Source organism: Saimiri boliviensis, chromosome 1 (assembly GCF_048565385.1).
Source record: "Saimiri boliviensis isolate mSaiBol1 chromosome 1, mSaiBol1.pri, whole genome shotgun sequence".
Taxonomy (NCBI): domain Eukaryota; kingdom Metazoa; phylum Chordata; class Mammalia; order Primates; family Cebidae; genus Saimiri; species Saimiri boliviensis.
In genome coordinates, this window is record NC_133449.1 from 260099859 (window position 1) to 260123217 (window position 23359).

The window sequence follows — 23359 nt, forward strand, 5'->3', positions numbered from 1 at the left end:
TTCATTCTACTTCGCTTCCACATCTTCCTCAGGTTTATCTAATTAGGTAACATTTAGGTACACAAATTCAAGGCAGAGACCTGGGCTCCTTATTCTCTTATAACTCTCCAAGTTCGTTCATCCTTAAATAATTGCTCTTTAGAAGCACAAAGGTGTGAAAAATATTAAAGAAACAGCATCTACCCATCAAAGGAAATGCAACTGTATGGAAAGGAAGGGCCTAAATATTAGAGCAGAAAGATAATACAGGATAAGCTAAGCACTTATTCTTATGGAGAAATCTTTTTGGATCAACACCCATAAAGCAGGAGAATTTCTAAAGATGTATTCACTATTTTGGACTATATAGGAGAATGAGAAATGGCTTAAAAATGAGAGGTATGGAGAAGATAGTCTGGCATTCTGGAGAAGACAGAAGGGGATAAGGGAATGAGAGAAAACCCCTCTCAGATGATGAGTTTCATGGCCCTGATAATTTTCTTATATGTTGGCTCCCTTTTCCTTATAGAGCCTTGCCAAGAGACTGCAATCAATAGTCTGCACAAACTAGGCTGCAATCAATAGTCTGCACAAACTCTGCCAGAGTACATATGTGCTCTTCCTACAGGCCAGTGCTTGCAAAATGTGGTCTTGGGAGTCTGGTCCACCTGCAGCAGAAACACTGGGGTAGCTTGTTTAACATCAAGCCCCTGAGCTCAGTAGGGCACCTCAGGCCTACTGAGTCAAACTCTGGGAGGAGCTTAGGAATCTCCATTTTTGCCCCCTAGTTGATTTATATTTCTTTGGATCTCAACTCTCAGGCAGAATGTGCTGTCTGGCAAATGGAAAAGGAGAAAAGACAAGATCAGAGGCTCTCTTATTGGCCTAAGGTAATCAGAGGCTCACATTTGGAAGACAGTATTACATTCATGTTATAAGATTTGGTGAGATGTAAGGCAACTTCTGGCTTATAAAGGAAATTAAACAACAGAACTAGATAAATTTAAGGAGAGATTACAAATCTTCATCTTGAAAAGAAGGATAACTCATTTTGGGTCTTTTGGGACATGGATTTGCCTACCTGGGGGCACGGCATTAGTACAGAATCAGTTACTATATGAAACTATGTTCCAGAAACACAGACATTTAATGCTCGAGAAAACCACAGGAGACAGTTAATGTTAGTCCCATTTTATAGATGGGGTATGTAAGACTTTCTGCTCTAATATTTGGGCCCTTCGTTTCCACACAGTTGCATTTTCTTTGATGGGTAGATGCTGTTTCTTTAATATTTTTCCACACCTTTGTGCTTCTAATAGAGCAATTAGATAAGGAGGAAGGCACTTGGAGAGTTGTAAGAGGATAAAGAGCCCAGGTCTCTGCCTTGGATTTGTGTAAAACATCTTACCTACATTCATTCACTTAGTAAGAGACAATGATGGAATTTGAATCAGCATTCTGAAATTTACAACCTGTGCATTTTCACCTGCCTTGTCCTACTACCTGTCTGGTTCTAAAATTTAGGGTACCATATTGTTAAATGGACGAAGGAAAAAGTAAAAGAACAGAGGAGATAGGAAAAAAGAGTAAATAGCTAATGTATCTGGCAAAAAAGGAAATATGCAGGATTCACTTGGAGCATTTGATAGAACTATGATAACTCTTACAACAATGGGGAGAAAAGGAATCTTTTTAAACTTACGACTTCATACCCTTGAAGCTGTAGGCCAACAAACAGGAAATATTCACTTGATTTGGACTAGAACACAGAGTCCTCATCTTAGAAGAAATTTTATAGGATCATCAACAGCGACAAGCAGTCAGGTCAGCTGTTGAATTTCACATTTCCCATGGACAGAGAAGGCTTAATATCGCCCTAGAGCGATGGTTTACCACTGATTCAAGAAGCAATATCTTTCAATTAGGAGCCACAGATGCCACTTCCTATATCAACCAAGATTTTCTAAGTGGTCCCTTACCATTCTGTAATTATTAATGTGACTTTATTTGTGGGCTCAGACAGGTCTTAGTACAGGAGTTAAGTGTGGTTGTTATGCACTATGCCAATATAGCTGAATTACATTTGTTACCATGTCCATAATGCAATTTCACAAGCTCAATAAGAATTTATCTCCTTTGATTCATATTAGTGCTTTTTGATCAATGACTAGGGCCTGGATGAACAAACCTGGGGCTTAGAACAAGATAGGAATGGTAGAAAGATCTGAGGTTAACCTGGGAAGTGCAACTGACTGGAGGATCAGGGACTCCCCCCACCATCCAGCACTCTGGTTCAGATACTGTGCTTTTCCCATGCTCTCTGCAACCCATAGACCAGGAGATCCCCTCTGGGCTGAAAAGCGCTGGAAGTTACCAACACAGATCTGAGTGGTAGCTCTGGCAGATGCAGCAGGTTGTTGGCAAAGCTCTGGGCAAACGTTTTGACTAGCACCAAGAGCACCTGCAAGACAGAGCTACCCGCTCCCCAGAAAGAGGGGGAGCTGAAAGCAGGGAGACAAGTGATATGGCTGGGCAGGTCCCACCCCCACAAAGACCAGCAAACTGAAGCCCTCTTGCTTGAGAATTTCACAGTTAGCACATCAGTTCAAGCTCAACCTGGGATGATCGAGCTCAGTGGAGGGAAGAGCGTCTGCCATTGTTGAGGTGGGTTTAAATCTACCTGTGTAAACAAAAGCCAGAGGAAGCTTACACAGCAGCTGGACTGAGTCTGTGGCAGCCCGGCAGTGCCTCTGCAGGCAGAGAAGGGACAGACTGCCTCCTCCAGCAGCTCCCTGACCCTTGTATAACCAAAAAGATGCCTCATACAGGAAAGCTCTGGCTGTCACCTGGCAGGTACCCTTCTGGGAGAAGCTACTAGACGAAAGATCAGGCAGCAGTACTTGCTGATCTGCAATCCCCATGGGTGACTCCCAGGCAAACAAGGTCAAGAGTGGACCTTCAGCAGTCCTACAGCAGAGGGACCTGTTAGAAGGAAAACTAAAAAACAGAAATAGCTTCAACATCGACAGAAAGGATGTCCACTCAGAGACTCCATCCAAAATCACCAACTTCAAAGATCAAAGGTAGATAAATCCATGAAGATGGGAAGAAACCAGCACAAAAAGGATGAAGTCATCAAAGACTGGAATGCCTCTCCTCCTCCAAGGGATCACAACTTCTCACCAGCAAGGGAACAAAACAGGATGGTGAATGAGTTTGACAAATTGACAGAAGCAGGCTTCAGAAAGTGGGTAATAAACTTCTCTGAAATAAAGAAACATGTTCTTATCCAATGCAAAGAAACTAAAAACCTCGAAAAAAGGTTAGACACAATGCTAACTGGAATAACCAGTTTAGGGAAGAATATAAATGACTTGATGGAGTTGAAAAACAGCACAAGAACTTCACAAAGCACACAAGTTTCAATAGTTGAATCAATCAAGGAGAAGAAAGGATATCAGAGATTGAAGATCAACTCAATGAAATAAAATGAGAAGGCAAGATTAAAGAGAAAAGAGTGAAAAGGAATGAACAAAATCTTCAAAAAATGTGGGACTATGTGAAAAGACCTAATCTATGTTTGATAAGTGTACCTGAATGTGACAGGAAGAATGAATCCAAGCTGGAAAAAACTCTTCAGGATATTATCCAGGAGAATTTCCCCAACCTAGCAAGGGAGGGCAACATCCAAATCCAGGACATACAGAGAACACTACAAAGGTACTCCTCAAGAAGAGCAACCCCAAGGCACATCATCATCAAATTCACAAGGGTTGAAATGAAGGAGAAAATGCTAAGGGAAGCCAGAGAGAAAGGTCCGGTTACCCACAAAGGGAAGCCCATTAGACTTACAGCAGATCTCTTGGCAGAAACCCTAAAAGCTAGAAAAGAGTGGGGACAAATATTCAACATCCTTAAAGAAAAGAACTTTCATCCCAGAATTTCATATCTAGCCAAACTAAGCTTCCTAAGTGAAGGAGAAATAAAATCCTTTACGAACAAGAAATTGCTGGGAGATTTCATCACCATCAGGCCTGCCTTACAAGAGCTTCTGAAGGAAACACTAAACATAAAAAGGAACAACCAGAATTAGCCACTGCAAAAACTTACAAAATGGTAAAGACCAATGACACAATGAAGAAACTCATCAACTAACGGGCAAAGCAACCAACCAGTAACAAAATGGCAGGATGAAATTCACACATAACAATGTTAACGTTAAATATAAGTGGCCTATGCTCCAATCAAAAGATATAGACTGAAAACTGGATAAAAATTCAAGACCCATCAGTGTACTGTATTCAGCAGACTCACCTCACATGCAAAGACACACATAGACTCAAAATAAAGGGATGCAAGAAGATTTAGCAAGCTAATGGAGAGAAAAAAAAAAGCAGGGGTTGCAATCCTAGTCTCTGATAAAATGGACTTTAAACCAACAAAGATCAAGAGACAAAGAAGGGCATTATATAATGGTAACAGGATCAATGCAACAAGAAGAGCTAACTATCCTAAATATATATGCACCCAATACAAGAGCACCCAGACACATAACACAAGTTCTTAATGACCTAGAAAGAGACATAGACTCCCACACAATAATAGCGGGAGACTTTAATCCTCCACTGTCAATATTAGACAGATCAACGAGACAGAAAATCAACAAGGATATCCAGAACTTGAGCACAGATCTGGACCAAGCAGACCTAACAGACATTTACAGAACTCTCCACCCCAAATCCACAGAATATACATTCTTCTCAACACCCATTGCAGCTACTCTAAAATCGACCACATCATTGGAAGTAAATCACCCTCAGCAAATGCAAGGGAATAGAAATCGTAACAAACAGTCTCTTAGACCACAGTGCAATCAAATTAAAACTCAGGATTAAGAAACTCACCCCAAACTGCCCGACTACATAGAAACTGAACAACCTGCTCCTGAATGATGACTGGATAAACAATGAAATGAAGACAGAAATAAAGATGCTCTCGGAAACCAATGAGAATGAAGAAAAAATGTATCAGAATCTCTGGAACATATTTAAAGCAGTATCTAGAAGGAAACATAGCAATAAATGCCCACATAAGACACAAGGAAAGGTCTAAAATTGACACCCTGTCATCAAAATTGAAAGAGTTAGAGGCACAAGATCAGAAAACTTCAAAAGCTAGCAGAAGACAAGAAACTAAGATCTGAGCAGAACTGAAGGAGATAGAGACACAAAAACCCTTCAAAAAATCAAAGAATCCAGGAAGTGGTTTTTTGAAAAGATCAACAAAATATACAAACTGCTAGCCAGACTCATAAAAGAGAAAAGAGAGAAGAATCAAATAGATGCAATTAAAAATGATAAAGGGGATATCATTACCAATTCCACAGAAATACAAATTACCATCAGAGATTACTACAAACAACTGTATGCACACAAACCAGTAAACCTGGAAGAAATGGATAAATCCCTGGACACTTACACGCTCCCAAGACTAAACTAGGAAGACGTTGAATCCCTGAATAGACCAATAGCAAGGTATGAAGTTGAGGCAGCAATTAATAGCCTACCAACCAAAAAAAGCCCAGGTCCAGATGGGTTTACAGCCGAATTCTACCAGATGTAAAAAGAGGAGCTGGTACAATTCCTTTTGAAACTATTCCAAACAATACAAAAAGAGGGAATCCTTCCTAACTCATTTTATGAGACCAATATCATTGTGATACCAAAACCTGCAGAGACACAATTAAAAAACAAAACTTCAGGCCAATATCCATGGTGAACATAGATGCAAAAATCTTCAATAAAAAACTGGCAAACCAATGGCAATAGCACATCAAAAAGCTTATCCATCAAGTAGGCTTCATCCTGGGGATGCAAGGCTGGTTCAGCATACACAAGTCTATAAATGTAATCCACCACATAAAAAGAAACAGAGACAAAAACCCCACAATTTTCTCAATAGATGCAGAGAAGGCCTTTGACAAAATTCAACAGCACTTTATGCTAAAAACTCTCAATAAACTAGGTATCAATGGAACGTATCTCAAAATAATAAAAGCTACTTATGACAAACCCACAGCCAATATCATACTGAATGGGCAAAAACTGGAAGCATTCCCTTTGAAAACTGGCACTACACAAGGATGCCCTCTCTCACCATTCCTATTCAATACAGTATTGGAAGTTCTAGCCAGAGCAATCAGGCAAAAGAAACAAATAATGGGTATTCAATTAGGAAAGAAGGAAGTCAAATTGTCTCTATTTGCAGATAACTTGACTGTATATTTAGAAGACCCCATCATCTCAGCCCAAAATCTCCTGAAGATGATAAGCAACTTCAGCAAATCTCAGGATACAAAATCAATGTGCAGAACTCACAAGCATTCCTATACACCAATAACAGACAAACAGAGAGCCAAATCATGAGCGAACTCCCATTCCTAATTGCTACAAAGAGAATAAAATACCTAGTATACAACTAACAAAGGATGTGAAGGACCTCTTCAAAGAAAACTACAAACCACTGATCAAGTAAATAAGAGACTACACAAACAAACGGAAAAACATTCCATGCTCATGGTTAGGAAGTATCAATATCATGAAAATGGCCATACTGCCCAAAGTAATTTATAGATTCAATGCTATCACCATCAAGCTACCTATGACCCTCTTCACAGAACTGGAAAAACCCACCTTAAACTTCATATGGAACCGACAGAGAGCCCACATAGCCAAGTCAATTGTAAGCAAAAAGAACAAAGCTGGAGGCATCATGCCACCTGACTTCAAACTATACTACAAGGCTACAGTAATCAAAACAGGAAGGTACTGGTACCAAAACAGAGATATAGACCAATGGAACAGAACAGAGGCCTCAGAAGTAACACCACCATCTACAACCATCAAATCTTTGACAAATCTGATAAAAACAAGCAGTGGGGAAAGGATTCCACGTTTAATAAATGGTATTGGAAGAACCAGCTAGCCATGTGCAGAAAGCTGAAATTGGACCCCTTTCTGACACCTTACACTAAAATTAATTCCAGATGGATTAAAGATTTAAACATAAGACCTAACACCATGAAAACCCTAAAAGAATAGCTAGGCAAAACCATTCAGGACACAGGCATAGGGAAGGACTTCATGACTAAAACACCAAAAGCAATGGCAATAAAAGCCAAAATACACAAATGGGATCTAATTAAACTTAAGAATTTCTGCACAGCAAAAGAAACAATCATCCAAATGAACTGGCAACCAACAGAATGGGAAAAAGTTTTTGCAATCTATTCATCTGACGAAAGGCTAATATCCAGAATCCACAAAGAACTAAAGTTGATTTACAAGAAAAAAAATAAACAAACCCATTCAAAAGTAGGCAAAAGACATGAACAGACACTTTTCAGAAGAGGACATTTATGAGGCCAACAAACACATGAAAAATGCTCATCAGCATTGGTCATTAGAGAAATGCAAATCAAAACCACATTGAGATACCATCTCATGCCAGTTAGAATGGCAATCATTAAAAAATCTGGAGACAACAGATGCTGGAGAGGATGTGGAGAAATAGGAACGCTTTTATACTATTCGTGAGAGTGTAAATTAGTTCAACCATTGTGAAAGACCGTGTGGTGATTCCTCAATGATCTAGAAATAGAAATTCCATTTGACCCAGCAATCCCATTACTGGGTATATACCAAAAGGATTATAAATCTTTCTATTATTAAGACACATGCACATGTATGTTCATTGAGGCACTGTTTACAATAACAAAGACCCAGAACCAACCTAAATGCCCATCACTGATAGACTGGACAAAGAAAATGTGGCACATATACACCAAGGAATACTATGCAGCCATAAAAAAGGATGAGCTCATGTCCTTTGTAGGAACATGGATGAATCTGGAAACCATCATTCTCAGCAAACTGACACAAGAACAGAAAACCAATCACCACATGTTATCACTCATAAGCAGGTGTTGAACAATGAGAACACCTGGGCAAAGGGAGATGAACATCACACACTAGGGTTTGTTGGGGGACAGGGGGCTAGTGGAGGGACAGTGAAGCATGGGGAGGTTGGGGAGGGATAACATTTGGAGAAATGGCTGATGTAGGTGATGGGGGGATGGAGACAGTAAACCACCATGGCATGTGTGTACCTGTGCAACAATCCTGCAAGATCTGCCCATGTACTCTAGAACTTAAAGTACAATTAAAAAAAAAAAAAGAAGAAAGATCTGAGGTTTTGGGGTCAAGACACCCCGAGTTTGAATCCTTGCTTATTTGATTCTAGAAAACCAATATATTATCTTGTAGCCTGAGATTCCTCAAATTCAGTGAAATGGGGATGACAAGAGTAACCTTACCAAATTATTAAAAGATAATCTCCAAAATGTGCCTGCTTAACAAATGTTTAATATGTCTCATTCAGGAAATTTTGCTACTATTATCCACACACTAAAGTTGATTATAATGCATTTACGATGATAAAAAGAGGTAATGTTTATTGGGCACTGTGATCTGTCAGGCCCTGTTCTGACATCCTTTTGTATATGGTCTTGTTCAATTCTCCTAACAACAGTATGACATGGGGGCTGATAGTAATCCTTTTGCAAAGATGAGAAAACTTTGTCCCTGAGATGGATAGCACCACACCCAGGATGTCCCACCTGAAAGCTCACACTGCTGCCCATTATTCTAGAAGATTTCTACATCAGGAGGATGTAAAAAGGCACTGTAGCACAGTAGTACAGAGCAAGGATGCTTGAATCAGGATGTCTGGATTTGAATCAAGATCTACATTCAGCTGTGTGTGTTTTCAGCAAGTTATTTCTCTTCCTTGTGCCTGTCTCTTTATCTGTTAAAGAGGGTTAACAGTACCTCATTCAGAGGCTTGTTACAGCACTATTAAGGATTTAAAATTAAGTGCTTAGAAGTAAAGTGCTTAGTTTACTTGGTAAACACAATATAAAGACTATCATGACAATATTTTCATGTGGTAAATTTGATAATGGTGTCACAACACTGGAACTGCAAACAGTCTGTATTTTCTTGATCCTTTCAATGACAACAAAACTTCCTTACAATTTTGCATCGAATAGTAACTTTGCTAATGTTTCATGAACTAAATAAAACATCTTGGTTTCTTCTTAACACAGTAGCCAATTTTAGCTTCTGTGTGAATTGAACCGCACTAAAAGCCACTTTAGGTCAATGAAATCATAGGATAAGAAAAAGAGAAGAAATAAACACATGGTCTTTAAAATTAAGCATTCATTTGACTTCTAGCCATACTATCAGTAAGTGTCAACTCCACCACATGAAAATTGTAATTTTAAAAATCCACACTGTAGCAGTTTTATCAGTTTTATTTTTCAAGGCCCAAATCTTGAGTTTAGGATATAGAAGTTTGAAAGTTCAGAATTCCCTATAGTTGTCTAAACTATATGTGATACAAAATCTAGTACTTTCATTCTATCTATTTGGTATAAGGAGTAAGATGTATGCAATATATTATTTAATTCTTGCAGCAGATAATTTATCAGATTACACTTTTAAACATTCCTCTGGTACCACAAATCTTGGTTTATGATGTTGAATTTGAAATCTGTGGAGCAGCGTATCAATAAAACAGCATCTATACCTTTCCCCTTTTGCATGATCTTAAACTAAAAATAAATACAATTGAATTATGTTCCCAAGTATTTTAAGATATAGCTCATTTATAGAATTTAAAATAGCATTTTTTTTTTGTTTTGTATTTTTTTGGCTAATTTTTTTTAAAGCCAAGAGTTTAATTTGTGAGTGAGGTGAATATACTATTGGATTTAGAACATTATAAAAATACTCATATTGGGATATAACACTGAAAAAGATAGCATAAGTATCACCAAATAAAACCAGCTTTCCCTTTTAATAAAAAAACTACCATTCATCTTCTAGATTAATACTGCCAGTCTGGAAAACTGTTAAAGACACAGGTACTGAGCAGATGCAATAGGGGCAGTAGTGGAAATGGAGAAGCAGAGAAAGGAGAGAATGAAAACAGGTTAGTGTGTCTCTTTAAGAAGTATGTCCTCTCCCATTTCTCATTGTTTCAGTATACTATGGTCTGGGTGAGAGAAGCCTGTCTCTTGGCCCATATCTGCCTATTCATGTAGGGCCACTGGACTGCTCCTCTCAAACCCCACTAATAGAGGGCTACCATGCACCAAAGCTTGTTTCATTCTCAATGCTGCAAGGGCCATTCATTTATTTTTTAGCTCAGCTTTGGGAATCTAGAGGTTCCCTCAACCTTTTGGAATTTACAAGACACTGGAAAGGCAATAAATAAGGATTAGAGACATGGTTAGGTGGAGTCTGAAGGTAACTTAGGATCAAACAATTAAAAAATACATAGACGCTTTGCCTCTCAGATGAGAACAAAGTACATCTTGGAGGAACACATGTGCAATGTGGCTTCTTTGGCATCTAATCCTGAGTAGCTCCAGACTTGTCAACATTCCTGAAAGTCTCCCAGAATCATGAGTGGGGTCCTTAATGCCCAAGCAGAAATCTTTTTTTTTTCTAGGATGAAGACATCAGGCAAATCCCATTACTATTATCTCTTTCTCCTATTCAACAGCTCCACTATTTTTCTAGCAAAGTTCTCATGGATTCATATAATAAGCCCAGCTTATCCTAAAATGAAGACCTATAAATTTTCAGACTTTAAAATCACCTTGGAGTTGGTAGCTATAAGCTGACAATGCCTACTTAAATGCATGAATTACAACGCTTAAAAAAGTGCTCAAGACAAATGTTGTGTTACCTACTTATTTGGGCAGCAACAACTATAACAATCATGTGCTTCATAGACAAAGACTTTCATTTGCTATATGTTATCATTGCATTCACTCATCTAAAAGATTTTATTTCAACCATGAGTTTTACTTGATGTGATTACAAAGTAATAAAACTGATAATTTTAATTATTATGCTAGCAGTTTTACACATATATGTTACTGTAAAAGTAAGTACATTGGGAAGTTTTAAATAAATTCCAATGATGTTACTACTACTTAAATGATTTTTAAACCCTTTTTTTGGAATTATCTTTAGAGTTAAATTAATTAGTGACCACATAACAAAATGAGCCTTATTACTTTTTAGTTCCAGCCAACCTAATTTAATACAGTGAAAGTTTTGGAGAAATAAATTCATTATCCAGAACTGGTTGGTACTGGCATTTTCCTGTCCTTGCTTGCAAATCGCCCAGGCAACTGCAGATAATTGAAATAGTGAATACAATGCAACCATTTCAGTATCACTGCTGCTTTCTGTAATATTACTCAGTAAATTTATGTGCCCTCTTATGTGACTTTGAGTAACATCATGGTGTAAGAAAAATGGAGACAAGAGCCCTCAGTAGATTGTTAAGTACTTAAGATCCACAGCCATATCTTTTTTCTTTCTGATAAACCCCCTCACTCATAACCCTTCCCTGGGTCATTTAAGATAAATGTATTCTTATAAGTGCTCAATCAATATTCTCATTTCACTAGATGGTTGAAAGTTAAAACCTACTATTTTTTTCTTTCTACTGAAGTCTATATTTCTTTTTTTAAATTTTTTATTGTACTTTAGTTTCTGGGGTACATGTGCAGATCATGCAAGATTGTTGCATAGGTACATTCATGGCAAGGTGGTTTGCTGCCTCCATCCCCCATCACCTATACCTGACATTTCTCCCCATGTTATCCATTTCCACCCTCCCTCCTATTGTCCCTCCGCTAGCCCCCGCCAATGGACCCCAGTATGCGATGCTCCCCTCTCTGTGTCCACTTGTTCTCATTGTTCTGAAATCTACATTTCTTAAAGGAAAGAAAGAGCTCTTAAAGGAAAGAGCTCTGGTTTCTCATCTGGATGCCTGGCTCACCATGCAAGTAAACAAGATTTTAAGAAAATTTTCAGTATTCTCAACCTGTCACTAGTTTATAAGAACTAGTTATTTGTTATAGGTAGTGGTGATGACCAAGGCTGTTCAAATAGACGGAGGTGATTACGGGCTCAAAGTGGAGGAGAGAAATCAGCATTTGTGAAATTTGTCATACAGATTTTACTAGAAGGACATTCTCATTCTGCAGCCCGAGCAAGGCTGGACTTGCTTTCTTTTGGTAATTTGGGAAATCTTGGTCTTTTATGACTTCTTGTCCTTCTAATCGTCTTCCAATCCTTCTGAACTCAGTTTCCATCTTTCCATCAGCTGCCTGAAAAGGTTGCTTCTTTTATCCTCAGGTTCTGTTCATCTGAAAACATATGATTTCTTTTCCCAATTGTTTCTATTTAGCAGTCTGCCTCCTTGGGTATCTTTTTGAAGTACTTTTCCCTCTCAATCTTTTGGTTTTTCCAAGAGGAGCCAGAGATATCTCTTTGGTCCTGTCAATAACTAATCACTAATCAATTAGGCACCCACTCTTACAAAAACCTCAACAAGCAGAGGTTTGCAGGGCAGGAAAGAATTGCTGTCTGTATAGCCCTCTATTTTTCTGGTTTGTCAGCTTCTCACATTGAGGCTGACTATGTTCTACAAGGTTATTTACTCATGGATTAACCAAGATTATTCAGTTAAAAACTAAGTTTTTGGGAAGTCATCCAAGAGAAATTTTACTTAATCCAAAATATTTGCCCCAGCTGGTCTTTCACAGGAAAAGCAGAGTAGGTGGGGTAGAATGTAGAGAGAGATGGGGAGTAGGGGTAGTGAGGGCAGGATGAGCTCATGTAGGAAATACTCCCTTCCCTTCCTTAGGCATCATGGGGCTCCAGATCTAGTTCACCCAGCCAGCCACAGTTCACCAGCAGCATGAATCAAACAGGCTGCCCTGGGCTAGCCTGAACACCTAACCACTAATTAATGTATTATTTATTGCTGTGGTTAAAATTGATCATCAAAGCCTTCTTATTCCTTAACTTCTAAAGCAAAAATAAATTTTAAGTTAGACACTCTAGGGCTCGTACATATGTACAAGAACCCCTACCAATACAACAGTCTGTAATTATTGACAAATGACTCATCCAGGCAGTAAGTGTTCTAAAGTTTAGAGAAAATCGCTTTGGAATGAGTTTAGTGCAGTAAGGAGTGAAGGTGCCTTCTGAAAAAGTAGAAGTTTGTTTTAACGGCATAGCTTTTAGCTATGTATACCGTCTCTTCTTTTTTTCTACCTAAGGAGAGTCTATCAGGGGAAGGAGAAAGGATAGGAAACAACATTTTACCAAGTGCCAAGCAATGTGTACATTTTATCTAATCATGCCTAAGGGCAGCCCTGAGTGAAGACTCTGAAGCAATTAATTATACCACCTCTCTTTTGGGTGCCTGCCTTTCCTGTCTTGGTGCCATGGGACTGGCACTAGTAATTTGGAGTATGGTGAGCCTCTCAGCCCTCACTACTTCTCCACTAGTAAAGGGATAAGCTAAGCTATCTGTTGCCCAGACTAAGGTGCTGATAGCAGAATATAAAAGCAAGGATTCCCAAATGAGGGTTTTTCAGGCTAAAAAATTAAGTTTTGCATGTGCTCATTGAAGTTGGACTGGATAAAGAAAATGTGGTACATATACACCATGAAAAGCAATGCAGCCACAAAATAGAATAAAATTATATCCTTTGCAGCAACATGGATGCATGTGGAAGCCATCATTATAAATGAATTAACACAGGAATAGAAAACCAAATACCATATGTTTTTACTTATAAGCAGGAGCTAAACACTAGATAAACATGGACATAAAGATGGCAATAGTAGACACTGCAGATTGCTAGATTGAGGAAGGTGGGAGGGGGATATCAGCTGAAAAACATCAATTAAGATGCTCAATAACTAGGGTGATGGGATTATTCATACACCAAACCTCAGAGACATGCAATTTACCCACGTAACAAACCTGCATGTGTACCCCCTAAATCTAAAAAACAGTTGGAAAAAAAGAATTAATTGCTTTTCTGTTTAGAATTGTTTTGGCATACTTTTTTCTTAGAGAGCCAGAGAGTAAATATTTTAGGTTTGTGGACCTATGCTCTGTGTCTTAGCTACTCAACTCTGCTATTGTAGCCTCAAAGTAGCCACAATGTGAAACAAACAGGCATCGCTGTGGTCCAATAAAACTTTATTTACAAAAACAAGCTTCTGGTCTGAGGGCTAGTTTGCCAACCCTTGGTTTAAATATTTGTTGACCTAAAGAAAAAACCACAGAGGTAGCTTACTTTGTACCAGATACTGTGAATTATATGCAAATACATTTCCTATAAATCATATCATACTTTTAAAAGCCCTTTGAAAGTTATATAACATTTTTCCTAAGTAATAAATTCTTTCTTTAGCAAATAATCACTTCCTGTTATTTTTGGCTGAAATATGTATATCTGCATATTACATGTATTTGCCATGAGGCACACAATCACTTGAACTACTAATGGTAAACAACTTGAACTCTTTATTAAAGCCATAAATCTTTTTGTAAACATGATGTATGGTCTGCTTTCTCAGTGTGTAGGTTAAGTTGTATTCAAGTCTGGTTACACCTAAATAATACATTCAAGATATTTTTCCAGTTCATAAATGCATATATTTGAAAAACCTGTTCCCTACCAGGAGGAGCCAGTGTGAACATAGGGCCTTTCTGGACTTCAGGTTACTACTATTAAATAGTAGTTCAAGTCCTTTCCTGGTGAGAGGCACCTGTATGCAGAAGCTAGGCTCTCTTAGGAGCAGTGATTAGAGTTGGTTTTGAAGCTGTGGAAGTAAGCAGCAAATCAGCGGGCTGCAAGCTAGAAGAACTCAAAGGTCACAACCAACTGTTGGATGCTTTAACTTTCAAGAGTTACTAAAAAGTGTCCCCCACCCACTGGAGTCACTCATGGTGAAAGAATGTTTGTCTTGGATTTTCCCCTTAAAAAATGTGTGTTATGCTTTGGCAGAGAAACCGTGCTAGGAGTTAGTATATTGAGTATATACAAGCATAATGAAAATTTTTAAAAGATGCTTAATCATCCCTCTTAGGCTTTACAATTTTTTTTTACTCACTTCTAAGATTAAAGTTTTTACAGACCTATGCCCACAAACAGATTTCTAACTATTTTCTTATTGTTTGCATTCCAAAAAAAATAGAAGACCTTGATATATGTTTACAACCAGAAGGAACCTGTATTTCAAAGGTTTCATTAACAGTGCCTAAGCCTATGCACAGATAAGAACAGGTCTCTTGTAAACTAAGTGGTAAATATCTACTGACCACTTATCATTGCTCAGAAAATTGCTTAAAGCTGAAGGAGGAAAAAAAAGTTAAGACCCAATATTTATCTTACAAAAAATTCTTATTTCACAGCAATTTCATGTGAAAGCAAAGCAGTATATAATACAGCACTAACATGTATGAAACTAATGGCAGTCATTATCTGAGTGTTTCAGGCTGGAAAAAAGTCACTGCAAAGTCCATATTTTGAGATAAGTAAAGACAGCTGTTTGAATTATTAATATAGTTGTATGCTTTATTAATATTTTGCTTACCTAGGGACAGATACAACTCACTGCACCAGCAATATCTTCTTCCCTCTCTTGGGCTGTTAAGAGACTTAAGCTATTTTCTGTGTACCTCTATTTCATCTTGCCTAAAGTGCATAATTTTCCCTGCCTTCCTCTTATTTCAGAAAACAAGAAGGAGGGATAAATACTAACCCTATGATGCTTGGTATTATCTGGAGATTAGTGCTTATGTGAGTCAGGAAAGGCTGAACACTAGGTTGCGCACAAGACAGAGCCAACATAAATGCTGTTTCCTTAAAAGGGATTGCAAGAATCTATGTTTACTTAGTAAATTGTTTATTGAATAGTTTATAAACAAGTAGACAGTCAAGAATTTATAATGTCAGCTTCCATGTCAGAATCCAATGTCAATGCTGCTCTCTATTGCTTGTCCAAAGCTCAAGGTTTTTTGGTAACAAATAAAGGCTGTACATTCACTCTACGACACCATCCCTGCCAGGGCATATTTCCCTTATGTTGTGCTTATTGTAGCTGCATTATCAGCTAATGAGTTCTTGATGTTGAAAATATCTGATAAAAAAGAATGAAAGTAGAGAGAGAGGGCCTTGTACCTTCTATGGAGGCAGTGGTGGGCCACAGGGAGGAGTAGGACTATTTAGGATTCCCTTGGTAGTTGAACTAACAGTAGGATACCGTGGTGATACCATGGATATGTACTGCAACATTATCCAAGACCAACCCATGACACTAGGTTCCTGGCCTGAAGGAAAGGTTCTGTGGAAGGCTTTTGGGAAAGGTCTATTATTTATACTTAGCAATAGACAAAATAAAATTCTCCTCCTATATGTTTTTATTGCTCTCCTTTCATAAATGACTGCTGAACGGCATGGAGGAAACTCCATTGTAGCCAAAGAATACTTAAGATACTGGCAAGGGCCTGGCTTCTATTTGTTTTTCGCACTTTGTGTGTGTGTATGTGTGTGTGTGTAAAATTCAATAACCATCCATAAAATACTCAGCATTTATCAGGTATGTAGCAGGTACTGTAGGATACAATGATGTATAAGATATAGTTCCTATTTTTAGAGATAGTTCAATTTATTAAGGGGGATATGCAAAAAGCACTACATTTGGTTGACCCAAATGACATAATGGTTTTAGTGTCCAATATAGAGTCGACATGGGGAATTTCATATGATTCATTTTATTGTAATATACATTACAATAAAATAAGAGCTATGAGAGAATACAATAAATACCATGTAAGCTTACTATAGGGCCAGATACTATTCTAACTACTTTAAACATATCAACACTATAATTCTCACAACAATCTTATGAGGTACGTACAATTAGCATCTTTATTTTAGAGACTGAAAAAAAAAGACAGAGATCTTATCTAAATTTCATAATTTAGATAAGATCACATAGAAAATAAGCAGTAGACTGGGACTTAAACTAAAGCTTACTCCAGAGGCTGAGTACTTAAACGGCGGTGCTACACTCTCTCTCCTTGTGTGAGAGGAATAAAACTGCTACAGAGATTCTAAAGCAGAAGTATGCGTTCTCTTGGGGGAGCTAGGCAAAGCTTTGTGGATAAAGTTATATTTGAAATACGGTATATAGGACAAAGTCTATAAAGGACTGTTTCAGACTGAAAGGAAAGAAGAGGAAATTACTGGCGAAAGGATCAATGGAAATGGATATAATAAAGCGAGAATGCAGGGAATATAAACATGGGGGTATGCAGGAGACAAGGGAGATAAGGCTGGAAAAGTGCATAAGATCAATGCTGTAGAATTTTCTGAATGCCAGGGAGATAAATTTTTTCATCATTTAAAAAACAGTTTGGAGCTACTATAGATGGTTGGGCAGATGGTTCACTGAATCAGAGGTAGGCAGGAAGAATTAATCAAGGACAGAGTATGGTGGCTTGGGATAGGGAAAGTAGGAGGTAAGAAGAAAAATTAGGAAGCTAGGACAAGAGTCCAGCTAAGAATGTATAAGGACCCGGACAAGTAAGATGAAGTTTACTATATTAAATTTTTGTCCTGTAAAAGTTTTTTATTCAAGTTAATGTAACTCACAATTAGTTGAATGTTTGTGAACTTCTAGCATTCAAGCAATTCATTTGCTGTGCCCATCTAATATGATAATATTTTGGAATCCTTTCAAAACTTGCCTCTGACCGCAGCCATTAATATTCATGTTCAAATGCTTGTTTTCCTGAAAGCTTAGACTAATTTGTGCTTCAAAAGGCAGTCAATAAAACTTGCTTCAGTTGAATATTCATTTTATTTTGTAAATATGTATAGTAAAATGCTATCAATCACAAAATTAACACTTTTATAGGAATACATGACAAATTCAGTGAAAGGCAATGACTTTTTAAAATAGAGGAAAAATCTTCCTCAGAAAGATGTGCAATCATCTTTTTTTTTTTTAATCTATCTGTGTTTTGAAAAGTCTTATATATTTGGCCCAAATACTCATCAAGTCCTCTGCCAATAAACAATCATGACAGAGAAATACAATTCTTAAAAAAAACACAAAGAACGTGCAACCACAGCACCCCAGCTGAGGTGCCTGTCTTATTTGGGAGTCCTAAACATGTTTCGTTTTTCTCTAGGAAATTGAAACTCTTCTTATCCATCTCCCCAGAAACAAAAAGAAATTTTCTTTGTAGTAAAATTATAGCATTACTTCCTTAAAATATAAAAAGTTATCTGCATATCTCTTTAAACTGTAAACTCCCTCAACATTCTTCTTATCCTAAGTATGTGTTTTTCCTCAAATTTACCCTGGGCTGACCTTTGCATAAGTGGAATATGCTGCTACCCACGTATGTGAACTGAAAGGTCCTTCTGGGGTTACTAACCAAAAATAGGTCTTTTTTTCCCCCAGAAAATGTTTCTTAAGAATCTAATCTGTGAAAGGCATGTTAGCATGTGGTCACTTACACAAATATGTACAATTCACATGGATTAAGACCTTTTGTCAGCACAGCAAAGCTCTAAGGGCTTAGCAAACAGGACAGATAATTTTTGGTGAGCAAGAGAAGAAAGAGGTTACAGCAAGAGGTTATTCCTTAGCTGGTGCGTAGCATGGGTTAATTTTAGTTGGTCTGGTTTGACCATATGTGTCTCTTCAAAGCTACTGATGCTTGGCCAATGCTGTTTAACTAAAGATAAATGAGGTTCTGTAGTAATGGATCTATGAGTTGGCTCATAACAAAATGCATTGGCCTGTCAACATTGATTAATAATATAATTGGATTTATGATTTGCACCTAGTTTTGGTGGAATCTGAGGGCTGTGATGTCCGATGGTTAAGACTGGCCACATAGCAAGACTGTGTCTACATGACCAGCTCACTAAAGGAGACTTCACCATAGGTTGACTTTGGGCTTCCTGGTACTGAGGTGCTTGGGGAACACACAATAGTGGTTCCAGACCTGGAGACAAAGTGTGATCTGTAGGATCCAGTAATGCCAAGACAAAAAGCCCTGTGCTTAAAATATTGCGATCTGGGTGAACACATATCCCCCTTCTACTATTGCTATACTGTATCTTTTGCCTGCAATAAAGCTGTCTTGTTAGTATAAACCATTTGATCCCTATAAGTCTTTTCAGCAATGGAACATGCAAAGTAACAATGTGTATACACAGGTGAGGATATTTCAGCCTCTATAAATGGCTCCAGCTGACATGAGCCTCCATGGTAACAAAGAATGCTGCTGGGAACTGCTAAGTGTGAAGGATGAGTAACCAAGGAGCTATCATGGATACTTTTATTTTATTCATTTGTTTGTAATATCATTTATTACTTAACTACAGTCAAAGTACCATTTTAGGGTCAATGAATTATATACAACTATGAATAAAACACAGTTGTTCATATTTTAAATAGGGAGACAAGAGATATATGCAAATAACTGGACTCCAGAGCAGAATTTTATATATGCCTTAAGATGGGTGTTAGGACTGAACTATACCCTCCCTGAGATTCATATTGAAGACCTAACCCCCAGTACCTCAGAATGCGACTGTATTTAAAAAGAAAGTCTTTAAAAAAGTAACTAAGTAAAATGAGATTATTAGGGTGAATCTTAATCCAATATGACTAGTGTCCTTACAGGAAGAGAGGATTAGGATATAGACAAATACAGAGGGAAGACTGAGTGAAAACACAGGGAGAAGACAGCTAGCTACAAGGAGAGAGGCTCAGGAAAAACCAACATTGCCAACACCTTGGTCTCCGACTTCTAGCCTCCAGAACTCTCAGAAAATAAATTTATGTTGTTTCTGGACTACTTTGCTGTGGTAGTTCTTATAGACTAACACAAGTGATATGAAATATCATACCTTTCTCATAGACCACCATGGAGAAGGGAGTGACTGCTTCAGGCCATGAGTATCAGGTTTTGACTGAAACTTAAAGGTGGGCAGGACTGATTTATATTTTCAGAATGCAGGGTGGGTGGGAAGAAGATAGATTTGATGACATGAGCTGTTTATCAGAAGAGGGAAGATACAGTGTGCCCGAGGAATGGTAAGTAGCTTAAACTTACAAGCTGGGGTGGGTGTTCAGGGTCTTGGGAAAGGTTTGAAGTGTAATGCTTAGGTAGTAGGGAGAGCACTAAAGATATTTACTTAGAACATAAGAAAATTGTTGTTGGCTGGGGAAGATGTATGCAAGGAAGGAGAGATGGGGCAGGGGGTGGAAGGAGAGATGGGGCAGAGGGTGGAAGGAGAGATGGGGCAGGGGGTGGAAGGAGAGAGGAGGGAGACAGCTGCTAAGTGGTCACTGCAGTAGGCCAAGTATAATAAACTAAAGGTGGCCTGGAGAGGGCAGAGGCATTTTTTTTGTGTGTTTGGTCAGTTCTGGACAGGGTTTGTCCTGACAGGATTTTTATTTGATTTTTCTTATATGGGGTTTTGTTTTGAATCTGAGAACTTAGAAAAGTACACGTAGGAAATGTGTAAGTTATAATTGCGTATTCTCAGAACATTTCATGTTAAACACTAACTTTTCATGTGAAATTATCTTTTTAGGGAGAATGTGAGCTGCTTGATGTCTCCCTCAGAGAGTACACAGCAGACTGTTAAATATTTGTGAAATGGTAACAATGTACACAGTGACAGAGTAAGGTTATATGAGCACTTGGGTCTGTGACATCTGGATGTGATGTTTGTGATATGTTCAAGCATGTATACTATGACAGGTGTCCTCTGTTACAGACACATCCATTGATACAGGTTACTTTAGCCAATTATTCCTGGGACAGAGAGTAGGTGACTTTTGAAAAGTAACAGCTGGAAGGATAGGGGAAGTCAGTGTCTATGTGATTTACCACATATGAATGATAATTAGCTAGTCATCTTACTTATCACGAAGACAGGAAATCAACATGTGCCAAATGACTGGGTTGTTCAACACATCCTCCATACCTAGAGGTTCTATCTCAACAAGGCACAATGTTCACGCTTCTTTAGACCCTGTGACCTAATAAAGGAAGTGACTCAGAGAAATTCTATTTCCACTTTAGGGGACAGTGGAGGGCAAAGTATTATGTTTGTGTCTGGAGGAGGGTTTCAATGTGAAGCATGTACCATTGGTAACACATTTTTAACTGTTTCCTTCTCATTTCCTTACAGAATATAAAACAGAACACTCTTCTGTTGAATGAAGGAAGGCTTTGGAATATACTGGCTGAGATAATCCAAACACAACCAAACAGCCACTTCTTTTACAACCCTTGTGTTAATTAGAGAGCAGCTTAACATGACAGATGCTTCTTAAATAGGAGGGCTATAAAGGATTGTGGTCTGGCACAACTGACAATTGAATGGCAGTTGTTAAAAACAGTACCAACCCTTCTTCTTTTTGGTCATCTCCAAGGAAATAATGTTTAAATTTCACATTAGAAATTTATTCTGCAATTTAGTCATAAAATTCAAATTATGATTTCACGACACCAGAATTACCAACAAGAATAGTAGTATCTTAACTGAATTAGGTACACTGTCTTCCCTTCCCTTATTGCATAATCTGGACTCTAGTATATACTTCCACAGATGAAAAATAACCATCCCCAAAATATAACTAACCAAGTACCTACTCCTTGTTTAATTTTTTAAAGGATATGTAAGGGATTTAGAAGAAACATAAAATTTAGGCTTTGCCTTAAAGTTCAATAGAATTAATTCATTCATGAAGCCCATGCAATCTGGCGAGTTGTATATGCAGGGCTAACACACACACTAAAATGTCAGGAGGTAAATGCTGTCGTGTAGTAAAGCACAAAGTTCAACGGAAGCAGAGAAGGCAGAAAATTGTTCAGGCCTAGAGAATTTAGAGAAGCTTCCTCACAGAGTTGATGTTGGGGCTTGGTCTTGTGGTTCAGAAGATTGTCAAAAGACTGGGGGAAAAGTGTAAAGTCACTTTAAGGGAAGAGACACCTTACAGGAAGGCATAATTTTGAAGCTTAAGGCAATTTGGTTGGAGAGACGAGTTTAACTTTCTACCAGTGTAATCATTAGGTAAATACTTCAAGATAATAATGATAATAATTTTAAAAAGAATTTGTAAAAGAGGCAGTTTCCTAAATTCAATAAATAATTGTTGATCCATGATGTATCATTTCCTCTTTTTTCCTCCTTCATTAATTTGATCTTACTTAACCTCCAAGCATAATCAAAAATAGAAAAAAGCAGCCTTGCAGAGAAGTTGTATTAGTTTGTTTTCATCACTATAAAACATACCTGAGGCTGGGTATAAAGAAAAGTGATTTAAGCGGCTCATAGTTCTGCAGGCTGTATTAGCATCTGCTTCTGGTGAAGGCCTCAGGAAGCCTACAATCACCGTGAAGGGGTAGCAGGTGTCTCACAGGGTGAGACTGGGAGTAAGAGATTGAAGGGGGAGGTGCCGCACACGTTTAAACAACCAGATCTCATGAGAACTCACTCACTGTGGTGAGGACAGCCCAGAGAGGATGGTGCTAAACCATTCATGAGGAATCTGCTCACATAACCCAAATATCTCCTCCCAGGCTCTACCTTCAACACTGGGGAACACATGAGATTTGGAAGGGATGTACATCCAAACTGTATCAGAAGTTAAAAACCAAATCTTTAAAAAACGTTTTGTTTGCCTATAAAATTTCAATTCATTCACCATTCCAGTTACTAATAACCCAAATAAGATAGAGAAAAGGTAGTAGCTTAATTACACTAAAACATGGAAAATATCATTGAAGGAAGAAAAAGGACTGAAATTCTTACTTGTCTTTAGGCCTGGATTAACACTTAGCAGACTCTGGGATACTCTGCTAAGGACAGCTGCTGTGGCTGAAACAGAAAGAGAAGAAAACCATTAGTTATCCCTGTCAAAACAATCTGATGTGGCCCTGTGTAAACTAAAAATAAAATCCTAAGTTCCCTCCACCAACTGAATGGACCCTTCCTTGGCCAAGGAGGCCCCAGAGAAACTTGCAAATCTGGGTTCCTGGCCACAAAGAGAAGGGAGGTCAGATATGCCTCCCCTTTGGAGTTTAGGCACAAGTGACCAGCCTTAATGTTAAAACAGAGATCATAAGATTGACCAGATAGACTTTTTGGGCAGTAAGATACCAATTATAAACTAGACCTTAGGCTATGCAAGGCAAGGGTTAAGTCATACCTGTAGGCCGTAAAGCTTGCTAAACAGGTCATTTTGTGGCTGACTCTGATATAGCATCTTTATTTTAATTTAAATATTTCTTTATGCTAACTCTAAGCTTTTGTGCAAAGTTTTGTTCCTTTAACCAAATGCAGATTAAAGAATCTCTGAACCAAACTGACCTGCAAGTCCCCACT

The 23359-nt window shown here is 38.1% G+C and overlaps 1 protein-coding gene across 1 annotated transcript in view; it reads right to left on the reverse strand.

Annotated features, from left to right (window-relative positions):
* GHR (growth hormone receptor) overlaps nucleotides 1-23359 on the reverse strand; it is a gene marked incomplete at its 3' end in the record, with an annotated part of 145697 nt that overhangs the window by 55537 nt on the left and 66801 nt on the right. The window contains 1 exon segment of the mRNA NM_001302931.1: nucleotides 22787-22852. Coding sequence (NP_001289860.1) covers nucleotides 22787-22852 — 66 coding nt within the window.